This window comes from Neolamprologus brichardi, chromosome 1 (genome assembly GCF_056152115.1).
Source record: "Neolamprologus brichardi isolate AB-2024 chromosome 1, ASM5615211v1, whole genome shotgun sequence".
NCBI lineage: Eukaryota > Metazoa > Chordata > Actinopteri > Cichliformes > Cichlidae > Neolamprologus > Neolamprologus brichardi.
The window spans coordinates 43,937,739-43,950,523 of NC_142104.1; the positions used below are offsets into that span (position 1 = coordinate 43,937,739).

Genomic DNA, 12,785 nt, shown 5'->3' on the forward strand with positions numbered 1-12,785 from the left:
ATAGGCCAAAAGCTAGTTTCATAAACAATAAGGTACTTACAGAAGAACAGTCCTACTTCTAGTACAGTGCAAGAGTCTGGCAATGAATACTGGCAAGAATGTTACCAACTACAATCCACATGAACATGATGATCAACGTGACCATCAAGACTTGTTTTAAGAGCTACTTTGTTATTTCTTTAATTATTTCAAATCAACGTAAGTGAAAAGCGAGAGTTGCAGGGACATGCTGCTGTTTATTTAACACAAGGAACTGAATTTTTAAAGTCCAGTGAACGGACATGTAACGTCAAAGAAAAAGAACAATAACACCATTTAGCAATTATTAGCAAGCAAATGGTTATCTTCAAAATCTTACTGCTGCACAAAACAACCCAAGTCCCTAGAGGCCAAGTAAAAGACCACTTTAATCAAATTGCAGTGTTAAGGCCCATGCACGTAATGATTTTCCTCAAAATATGATTAAAAAGATATTGAATAAACATACAGCCGCTCCTCAGGTGCTTAGGTTCCCTGAGGCAGTCTGATGATTAATGCAGGTTTATGGTCATGCAGGCTACTCCTGGAAGCGTTGATAAAATGTTTCATTTAAATGCTAGATGTGATTAGATGCTCTCCGTTTTCATTAAGTGGCATTAATACTATGTGTCAAAAGGCACATTAACCTCAGACGTGTTCATTATTGATTTGTTTATTTACGTAATGATCCCCCTCAAGCCTATGATATAATTCAACATGAAGGAGACAGACATTCAACTTTCTATTGTTAAGCTGATCTGATATTTGAACGAAATATTTTCTGATCCTTACTCTAAATCAGGGGTCGGCAACCCTGGGCACGCGTGGTTAACTGATGGCACGGCCATAGCTGGACTGGCCATCGGGCATACCGGGCATTTGCTCGGTGGCCCGATGATTTTTTTTATGTAACTGTATAAACAATGAGAGGTGTTGGACTGGCCAGATGCTGGCCGGTGTGTAAAGATAACTCAGTTGTTTGGTGGTGGCATTGCAGAGCTTCCACAGATTCAGTAAAATTAACAAGTGGTGGAGGCCAGCAGGTGGATGAGGGAGATTGGAGGCAGGAGGAGCAGAGACCCGAGGCGGCCGCCGGTCCGAGTGTCAGGTGAACTGAACTTCAGGTAAGAAGTTATGACCTGCAGTCTATCTGGTCAGATATAAACAAGTTTAGGTGGAGTTTATTTTAGCTGTGCTGACTTTTTACAGTCAGTTACAATAACTCGTACTATGTACTAGCTAGCATGACGGAGTTTCTATACAGCTGGGTGGGTGCTATGATGTTACTGATGTTGAACTTTATTTTATTCATAAGGTTAGTTAGTAGAGCTGCCAACCGTCCCGTAAAAAACAGAATCGTCCCGAATTCAGAGAAAATATTACGCGTTTCATGTTGAGGTGAAAAGGAACAGTTTGTCCTGGACTTCAGCTAGAATGGAAAAAGACACAAAGGTGGAGTTATTCTGTCTTTGCTGCACAGCTTTCTCTTCTTCTCCCCTCCCTCTCCTGTTGCTACTTCAATCATGAAACTGATCAATGATCAGCTGATCATCTCTCTTGTTTGTTTATCTCCCACTTTGCGCCAGAAACAGGAAACCAGCGGATGTCGCGCTAAACAACAGCAGCACGTTTAAGCTTGATCAGCTGTTGTTAGAATTTATTTAATGTTAATTTCTAGTATCAGCTGATGTTTGCTGGAGCCACAGCTGTAAAGCTGCTGGTCATGATGGTTTGGATATGTGGTGAGAGGGAAACATGAAGATGAAACCAGGAGATGTCCTTACTGAATCATCAGAGCTGAACAGGTGATGGAGAAACAGGTTTACCTTTTAGGTGACATGGATGAGCTGAAGTTATGAACTGTTTCTGAGAGACAAATAACACCAGGATCCTTTTCTAACTAGCTGACAGCTGGTAACTGTGCAGGGGCGGGTCTAGCAAAGTGTTGCCAGGGGGGCAGGTAGGGCATTAACAGGGAAAGGGGGGCACAAAGACATACTTTCTTATTCTCATTGAAAATGTTTTGCTGTTATTAAATAATTATCTGAATCTTACAACCAAAGTTTTTATCTGATGAACATGTATAGAAATCATAAATATACCAACAAGACTGTACATCACTGTCACAGCAGCGTTTGTTTTCATTCAAAGGCTTTATGGCTTTAATACCTGGGGGGCCGGTCTCTAGCCTACCAGTGAGAGGGACGTTGTTAGCTTTCCATATTCTGACACTTCAAAAGCTTCAGGAGCTGTCCACTCAGCACAGCATCAGCACCACGGAGATACACGGATACATCCATAGACTCGATGCATTTTTGGGACTTTCAGGTGTTTGGACCAATGTTTTATTTTCTGATCAAACCAGAAATCTTTAATGAGCAGCTGGATTTGTCTCACATTAACTGGCTGAGTTAATGCCAGTTAATGCGACATCGAAGCAGCTGGAATCCACAGCTGTGTGTTCATGGAGCTGCATTTTCACCTGCTGGACGTCACTACCTGACAAGTTTAACTGTCTTCAGAACATTGCAGAGGCCTTATTGACAGTGTTTGGCTCTAATATCTGTGTGAGCAGATTTTCTCTCACATGAGTCCTCAGGTCTGAATGCTGGACACTCGGAGACCAGAGATCACATTAACATGTGTGTCTGTATTAACAAACATGCCATGTTGGCCCAGTTTATTTTTCTTATCATTGTTGTGAGGAGACCATAAATAGCATTTGTATTTTCTGTTGTACAGTTCATTTGCTGTTATGGATAAAAAGTCTTTTTTGTTTCAAAATAGCTGATAACTATTCGCTGATAGCTGCAAACATCTGCAAACAAATATGATTCTATAAAGTGGTTTTATATAGTGTGTAACTGTTAATATAGAGCATTATTACATTTATTCCTAATGCAATCATATGGCACACTGACCTCTGAGGAAATTTTAGATGGCACTCGTCAACAGAGAGGTTGCCGACCCCTCCTCTACATGTTGGATCAGGTATCAGTGACAGCAGGCCGATCTACTGGGCCAATCAGCTCATTCCAATTCTGTGTTGTTCTGTGTTACACTACACATCAGTAAGGACTCTTACGTAGGATTTATAGCCCTGCAAACGTCCATCTGCATACACTTTTCGGTCGGACAGAGAGGAGAAGGGTTTTCACCCATGTGAGATGCGCTCCTGTGCAGGCCTCCGAGATCCTGACTGCAAATGGGAAGCGCACGGCATATACAACTGCTGAATGCTGATTGGTTGACAGGTGGGCCGCAATAGAGTCAGGAGGGATAGCGCAGTTTACCATGAACCGGAGAACTGTGGGAAAAAACCTCCAAGACCATGAAGTTAAGAATGAAAAGCACACAGTTGTTCCAATGACACTTTTCACAGTCCATTTCACTTCAGCTCTTTGTATGTTGTAATGTCAGGCTCTGTTGCCACCAACAGCACGAGCAAGAGTGGCTGCAGCACATACACTCTTACTCTTGTATTAGAGGTGGGAATCACCACACATCCCACGATACGATATTATTGCAATTTTTTAAAATATTTTGCGATATTCAGATTCTGTACATAAAGGTAAACTTTATCAATATTCATTTTCTCTAATATCAAAGTCTCACACTCAGTCTTTCTCTCATTTCAGTTTGATTGTTGACAAACTGAACGGTTTGTATTACAGTCTAGTCCAACTTAACTGAATCAACCATCTGGTACAATTATAGCTATTCTGAACTATGCAGTTTATGAAAACTATGCAGCCCCTTCAGCAACTGAAGAATTTGAAAGTCAATTAAAACAAAATATAATTTTACATTAAATAAAAAAGTTTTAAACTTAATTAAAATAAAACATGTCTTAAATTAAAATAAGTAAACTGTCATGTTTATTGCTGCCATAAACAAGTTAAACACATTTGGACAGTGAAGGAATGTCAGGATTCTTGCTCAGAAAAAGGATCAACATGCTCTGAAGTCAGAGCACAAAAACCTTTTTGTAACAAAATATCGATTTCTGCTGTCCCTGTATCGATACATTATTAGAAACAAAATATCACCATACTGCACAGTATCCATTTTTCCCCCACCCCTATCTTGTATACTGTCTCCATCTGACAGCAGAGCTCCCTGCAGCAGCGGACACACTCTCTCCGCTCGACTATAAAACCAGCTTGAGGCTGAGCGAAAATAAGAGAAGAGCAAATCATTTTGCTGATTAATAAAAATGTTTCTTTTCGTTTTTAGTAGTTTTAATCCTAATGTTATTTAGTAGTTTACAATAAACTCAGTGACTGTATTCTTTGATGTCCATGCAGGTCATGAAAGCACTGATGTTTGATGAAGTCTGCTGTTTCTTGACTTACAGCAATCTTCACTTACGTGCTGATTAAGTATATGAAACAAGTGTAATCATTAAATATGAAGAGACACAAAACGCAAAAACATTAGTCTGGAATTGGATGTTGATAAATGGATTAGCTGCCTGATTTTTGTGATAATTAATTAATGTAAGTGGTTTATGATCCTCTTGTTTCATCATCAGAAATACAACAAATCACTGTTTGATTTCAAGTGTTGGAAAATCGTGATTGTCAGTTTTTGCATAATTAAATACTTAATCCACTGAATTCTCATAATAACACTGGAAAGTTATAACTACTTTATGTTAATGTAAAATGTATATTTCCTCTTGCTGTACATGAGCCCGACATACCTCAAGAATGTGGAAAACACGACCCAGCTCCAAGCTGTAGTGTAGCCACTACCCAACTTCCAGCCATGAACCTGCACGTGCATGTCCACACATGGACACATTTCTGTTGCAAGAGGTCTGAGATGAAACTATGGCTTTGTAGATCTCATTAATGTTTGAGTCAAAGCACAATGGCAATAATAATTTAATGCATCAATGGGAAAATTAGGTAAAAATTGTCTTGATAGGTAACTTTGACCACCATTAAGTTATCTAATATCTTTTATCAGTTATTGTTACTGTTAAAAAGTAAAGAACTCAATGATGAGTCTGGTCCTGCAGGCAGAGACAGCATGAAGGACGGACATATGAGGCACGCTATCGACGAGGAGCTGGAGAGGTTAAAAAAGAAAAACCATCTGTTCATTGGAGATGGTTTAGATTCAAAGTATGAAAACGAGTCCAAACAAAAGGTTTAAGTGCTGCTACTCTCTTCCACCATTTACAGCAGCACCATAAAGTGTGTGCTGCAGCTCAGGCCATGAAGCCTTGACAGCCTTCTTCATTAACACTCTTCTGGGAGAGTCATATTTTAGTATGCAGTAGGAGGATGTTGTAGATGATCTCAGCAACAAACATGCAGACCATCCACACTGACCTGTTGGACATTGCTTCTTTTGTGGATCCATGATTTAGGACCAAATACATTCCACGTGAGAAGACCTTCCCAAAGTGTGGGGCCCGCCCCCTAGGGGGGTCGCAGAGCCATTGCGGGGGGGCGCGGAATGAAAAGGGGGGGGGGAAACAAAACTCTTGGACACTGCTAGCACGGGGCGCCCACAGAAACGCAAAGCAGGAGATGAAGCATAGCTGAATATGTTTCCAAACCAACTTCATTCTAAGACATTCTGGCTTGGATAACTTGAAATCCTGAATCGATTTTTAAATATAAATGTATTTTGCCCGAAACACCAGAATCTCAGGTGAAACCTCACAACATTTCAACCACCACCAAACAGCTAAAACAGTAAATGAGAGCAGGAACACGGATTCTGCACAAAGACGTAAACACAAAGCGCCGACCCGCCGACGGATCAGGATCAGTGAGATGTCGCCTTTCTCACTGACGGCACGGACACAGTCGGGGCTGAAAGCCGACAGCTCGCTGATTCTGATGTTTCGGCGGGTCGGCGCTTTGTGTTTACGTCTTTTTTGCCTTAGATTCTGAAGCTGCAGGTTTTATCTCTCTCCAAACAATATTGACTGAACCAGATGCAAAATAAGATCCAAACTACGCTTCACATAAACATCGTCATGAATTCACTCTGACTTTTCCCATTTGGCTTCCACCACGATAAAAATCACACTTCATGCACAGCTCTCTCTCTCTGTACTTCAAGAACAGTTTCGCGTCTAAAAATCTGTTTTCTGCATTATTCGCTTGCTTGTTACGCACAAGTCTACCGTTGTTTACAGGCTGTCGGACGCTGTTTGTTTCCCTTCTACTTACTTCCGAAAAGAAAAACCTGTTCAATAGGCTACTGAACAAATTTAAACTTTTTAAAATGATGCAAAATTGCAAAAGGCTTAGCTGTATCTCAAATAAAACCTCTAACTTTGCTCTGCTTCACGTCAGCAGCATCAGGTAATGTTCATATGTTGATTCATGGTTTTCTTTCGTTTTTGATCGACTGCAGAATATTTTTAAGGTCATCTGCTATAAAATCCCAGACCAGCAAAGTCGCCTTCATCTTTTTCTGTGTTTTATCTTCAGTTACTTCGACACAAAGGCCTCTGCTGTGATGCTCACACCTTTGATAAAGTCTCACAAGTGTCAGTTTTCTTTTTGTAGAAATATGGAAATGTACTGATACGTGATCAGGCAAAATTTACCCGATTCAAATTGATTCAAATCGAATTGTGGATCAAATCGAATCGATTCTAGAAATCAGTGACTAAATCAGCCCTAATTAAAATTATCCATGAAAGAAAACCTGTGCAGGTAACATACTGTACTGTATTTATAGAAACCACGATGAGCAGGAAACCAGAGGCAGATGAGTTGATTACACAGCAGAAAACAGGTGAGTCACATCTCCAATGGTTCCACCTGCCAAACCTTTCTTTAGCCCTGAGCATGTACTCAGGCAGCTTTATTAGCAGCTAAACAGCAGTTTTTAACAGCCACTGGCAAAACAAAATGCTGAAATTCCACAAGTCACTTTATAGCAAAGACTAATATTGTGCCATGTAATCTTCCAGCAACTTCTCTGTTTCACTTTAGCCGCATTTTATGAGCTCAAGTTGTTGTCATAAATATTTTGTACTTGTAAATCAGACTGTGTAGTTGTTAGTTTTGTAACCTTGTAAACCAAAATATCTGAAAATTTTATGTTTGTGCATCTATAGATGAGAATTTGTGTTTGTAAAAAATATTTACACAAGTTACAAATTTGTTTTTGTTCAGGTTACAGATACAAAGCAAAAAACTACGTGGAAAACTCAAGTTCCCTGGCTGTGTGTGAGTTTCAACTGGCAAGTATGATTTTTGACCTGAATTTTCTTCTTTTCACAGACTTAACTAGAGAACAGATGGGTTGGGCTGTCAGAGGGGCTTTACTGAGCTTCAGGTCCTGCAAGGGCAATACAGTTTGAAGCTGGAGGATCTCTATATAAATATCCCACAAAGCTCATACAAGCTAGGTCCCTTAACTTTCAGTAGCTGTTGAAAGGATAAAGTTGTGGTAAACCAGTGGTCAGAATTACTATTATTACTTTAACAAAGTCAGGGCTGACCCGGGACCACTGCTGTGAGTCACACTGCACAGGATAAAGGCCCTTTCACATCAGATGTTGCATTCGCTGCGATCACAGCTAACTAAGAGCAAAGAATCCACAATTTGTGTTGTGCTGCTGCTGCGCTAGCTTTTATGTTGTTTTCTTGTGGCTGCTCCTCGTCGTTTCAAAACACATCTCTGATTTTATCCTCTATGAGAGTGTGTGTTGTATTATGTTCAAGTTTTTAAGTAAAAACATGAATCACTCAATCATAACTAAGAAAGCTTTGTAACTATCCCGACTAGCCAAGAGTGTGTCATTTCCACAAAACTGCTCCCCGAGGTCCACAGAGCCGTTGAAAAGACTGTGGAGGTCCCTGCACGCACACCTGTGACAAAACGTTCACCGAACTCCGACACGCACAGAACGTTTTCCTTTGTGGTGATGAAGGAAAACGCTGGCGCCTTGACCCTTCCAGGACCTGAACCTCAGTAAAGAGTCCCTCCGACCGCCAAACCCATTTGTTCTCTGATTGGATAGCTAAATTTGTGATTGACAGGACACTGACCAATCAGCTGAAAGGAAGAAAAATCGGGTCAAAACTCATACTTGCAAGCTGAAAGTTACACACAGCCAAGGAGTGCAGAGTTTTACACAATTTTTTTTTGCTTTGTATCTGTAAGCAGACATTAACAACAACAAAAAAAGTAACTTTTGTAAATATTTTTACAAACAAATCTTTTTTTATAACACACACAAAAATTCTCATCTGTGGATCCACAGATGAGACATAACATGCACACATAAAATTTTCAGATATTTTGGTTTACAAGGTTACAAAACTAACAACTACACAGTCTGATTTACAAGTACAAAATATTTCTGACCACAATTTGAGCCCAAAGCATTTGTGTAGTGGGCCTTATCTCAGCACACTTGTAGGCATTGTCTGCTCCACAACACCCATGTGTTATACTCACTTGTTCCTCAGCATCTGCCAGGCCGCCTCGATGTCCGCATACAGGTTCTTCTCTGAAGGCTTGCCGGTGCTGACTCCGTAGCCTGAGTAGTCGTAGGAGAACACGTTGCAGTTTATCCTGGAGCCCAGGCCGATGTAAAAACTGCACATCTGCCCCAGGTCCACAGCGTTACCGTGGGAAAACAGCAGCGTGTAGCGACTGTTCGGAGCGCAACGCACAAACATGCATGCTACCCGGTTACCCCGGCTGCTTCTAGTGGTGAACACTTCCACTGCATCGAGCTCTCGCTGGGAGTATTGCCAGTCTGCCCGCTCGGTTAAATGTAAGCTAGTCACCCCGTTAGCGTCGGTGTGTACGGAATACGTGGGCTCCGGTGGAAGGAAAGCTAGTTTGGCCGCGATGCGACTCGGACAGGGTGGACAGCAGAACAGCCAGCACAGCTCACCGATAGAAAAGCCATTCATCCTGGGGCCTTGTTCTGGCATTTAGGCCCGGGGTTACCTGATTTACTAACTTCGGCTAAACCAAAACACGCGGTTCGGATCTGTTTGGAGATCCGGTGTACCATCAACAGACCGCAGCCGGGCTGGAAGACAGGCTGAGCGACGTCTCGGCTTTGCAGCTACTCGCTAGCCGGCATACAGGTGGCTCACAGCAAAACTCACACAAATTGCGACGCAACATTTACGTTTATATTACTTTACACCACTAAACTGTGCCGCTACTGGTCTCAAAAGCACAGTGCTACCCTTTGAAAACATTACTTGCTGTAGCTTTGTTGCTAATATATTGTAATAAAGAAAGCAGCCATTTCTCTTGAATGGTGACAAGCCGGTTTTCCGGTACAACCGGATATCCTGCCTTAAAAAAATAAAAAGCCGTAAGATATTTTAAGGAAAACAAACAAACATTTTCTTTATTGAAAAAAAAAATCACACACACATCCAAAAATCTTCGGCCGCCCTTCATTTATTTATATTTTACTTTAAGGAAAAACAGTCTGTTCAACTCCAAACATGTATTTTTTAAAGACTTGGGCTGATCCCACACTGTAATGTTTAGGCTCTGTGGAGGTGACCGATAAAGTTGTGTTTTTCTGTCCATCACTAAAATCACTGTTGTTACCTTTATTATTATAGGATATATACCTGTTTGATTGTTCTTGTGATTTGGCGCTATATAAATAAAATTAAAGTTAACTGAATTAAATGTCTTCAAAATAGATGCATATAGTATGGTATTTATTAATGCTGTAAAACCTTGTTCAGGTACAAACTTAAACAAACACACCACCTGACCTGTGATCTGAGCGGTGATGGTGCCCAGAAACAGAATGAGAATCTGTGAAAAAATGAGACAAGATTCTTATATATATATATATATATATATATATATATTTTTTTTTTTTTTTTTTTTTAAAAGCAAAAAAACCCCACCTCCCTTCTCGTGGGTCTACTGGCAGTTCTGTCAACATTGTGACATACTTTATACTTTGACATGCACCCACCTCCTCCAGTTCATGTGGGGGAGACACTGAAGCGTTCTCAGACCAGTCGAGAGATATGATCTCTCCAATGTGTGCTCGGTCTGCAGTGGGGGTGGATCCTAGTCAGATGCCCACAGAAGTTGATGACTAAAATCCTCACTTTCTCTCACCATCAAGAGCCCAAACAGCAGCTTTTGAGGAAGCTCATTTCCACCATGTGAAACCACAATTTCATTCTTTCATTCACTAATACTAATTACTATACTTAAAGTTCTCCATTTGTTCTGGACCCATAGTATCCACATCACCCTTTTCAAAATAAGAACCGTGCTCTAAGACTGCTGAATAACTCCCACAGCTGTAGGGTGAGACTCACAATCCAGAGACTGCCACAGACTCAGACTCTGCCACAGAGGTTATGTTTTGGTAGTGTTTACACAGATGTCCTCCTGTCTGTGTGTAAATACAATCGCTCTAAGTTTAGAATTCTGATAAACCTTTTAAGAATGAAGAGTGCGGTTATGTTAATAATCCATTCAAATTTGACTTAATCCACCAAGGTCCTCAAAATCGTTTCAATTATGTGTTGGTCAAAAATTGACAAAAAACAAACCTTATCACGTGGAAACTATGATTCTTATTACTGTGTTAGGTATTTATAATAATAAAAATATCTTGTCACAGTTGATCTCTTACCTTTCCGTCAATGTCAATAAATCGAAGGTCAACATGTTGCTGTAGCTATTTAATATTAAAACAGGCTTCAGGGTGACAAGGACATGGTATACTTTCTGAATAACTTGATTAGTTTTATTATGACTGTCATGTACATTTTGGTACCAGGTTCTAACCATTTAATAAATAACATGAATGCATGTACAAAAAGAAAACCGAATGAATAAATACAATGCTATTCCCTTAAAAGTGATTACTACCCAGAGAGTGAGTTTACACTCTGAGAAACAAACAAACAAACAAATAAATGGTTACCTGGTGTCAAGCCGGCACTCAATGTTCCCTCTAATGTTTCACGTGTCTGAGCGAACACACAAACTGAGCGTCCCTTCACCACTGTGAGCAACAGCAGACGTGTGCACTGTGGTCACGCCAGCATCCAATCCATCCAAGTTACATGTTTATTAAAATAATCAAATTACAGCATTTATGTTAGACTATCTTTAATTAACTGCTTTAGCCCACTTACAATGAAAATGTTAAAAAATCTTGTTCATGACCTGCAGTATGTTAACACTATTGGAAGTAAAAATAACTTGAACTCCAATTTTGAAAACACAACTTTATTTATTTATTTATTTTATAAAGCTCTGACTTGTATTATGAGTCTGTGGTCTGGGAGAGAGTCTGTAACTCTGTCTGCAAAATACAGTAAATAATGACCAATGTTGGGTAATTAATTATATAGTTACTTCTTCAAAAAAGTAACTGAGTTATGCAAACAAAGTTTTTTGCAGCTGTTTACCTAAAAATGCAGCCAAGGTGTTTTTTTAAACAAACATTTCAAACTATTTACAGAACAATCAGCTGTTCTGCATCAAATCTGATGCCACACAAATTATTTGTGCCACTCCAAAAAATAATTTCTGTCCACTATGAGATGAAGGAGAACAACAGCCTGATACCTGCAGGCCTGACAGCAGCAGATGTATCACTGCTGTAACACCTGTAACACTCAGCAGTCGCCTCATTGTTCTGACACACAACAAAACTGTTGACTACACTACACACTGACTACACAAGATTTTCCCCCTTCCTAAACAACTAAATGCCATGTTTGATTGGTCGACATGGTACATTTTTCCACCAATAGGAAAGGGCGGGGGTTTTTGGGGTTTTGTTTTTGCTCACAGGCGGAGAGCGTTTTCCTTATAAAACGCCGTTTGTACCGTTTCTTCCCGCAGTAAATATAAACAACGATAATATTCAGGAAGAAAAACAAACATTGCAGATATTTTTATCATAACTCTGGTTTTACGTGGCCGATCAACACAAAATCACCCGCCTGACTTCTGGCATGGTAAGTGGTGCGTCATCCAGATGTGGGCCAGGCCTGGCATAGATGGCACTGTTTATGTGATGGCATGCCATATCTGGCCCGACTGTGATTTGGTTTTTGTGGCCCAGGATTAGAGAAAACAGGTCTGGCCTGGATCCGGCATCAAGCTGGCACTTTTGACTGACTGGTGTCATGGCAGGGTGTCTGTCAACCAGATGTGGGCCAGGTCTGGCAATGATGCACTATTTATGTTCCTACTTTCCTATTTTAATTAGAAGACCCAAATGCCATGTTGCTATAGTAGCCAACGTTTCAAATGCAGGTTTGACAGGTTTGTGAGTGTACACTTTCTCCAAAACCTAGTGAGGGTTTACTCATATTTGCCGGTGCCTGGCTGTAGCTCAGGAGGTAGAGCAGGTCGCCTACTGATCGCAAGGTTAGTGGTTCGATCCCTGGCTACTCCAGTCTGCACGTCGAGTATCCTTGGGCAAGACACTAACCCAAGTTGCTCTCTGATGCAATGTGTATGAATGTAGTTAGGAAGCATTCAGTGTAGAGAAAGTGATCGGGTGAAAATAATAAATGGTTCATACATAGTGCTTTTCAACTCTGAGCCAGTGTTGGGAAGTAATGGAATATTTACCATACAAAATATGAGTAACACTGTCCTGTTAAAGTTACCATTTAAAAAGGTGATCATTAGAATACAGTTACTTCATTGAAATAAATGGATTACACGGTGGTCTTTTCCTCTTTGATATGTTAGGCTATCCCCCCTCTATCTTCTCTCTAATTTTGGTAATTCCACACATTGCCGGAAACCCA

At 40.5% G+C, this 12,785-nt stretch overlaps 1 protein-coding gene across 1 annotated transcript in view; it reads right to left on the reverse strand.

Moving 5' to 3' along the window:
- The window catches only part of abhd17c (abhydrolase domain containing 17C, depalmitoylase), a 32,222-nt gene extending 22,925 nt beyond the window's left edge, over window positions 1-9,297 (reverse strand). The window contains exon 1 of the mRNA XM_006804181.3: window positions 8,461-9,297. Coding sequence (XP_006804244.1) covers window positions 8,461-8,945 — 485 coding nt within the window. The 5' untranslated portion in view covers window positions 8,946-9,297. The remainder of the gene's footprint in view (window positions 1-8,460) is intronic.
- Between the last annotated feature and the right edge of the window lie 3,488 nt (window positions 9,298-12,785).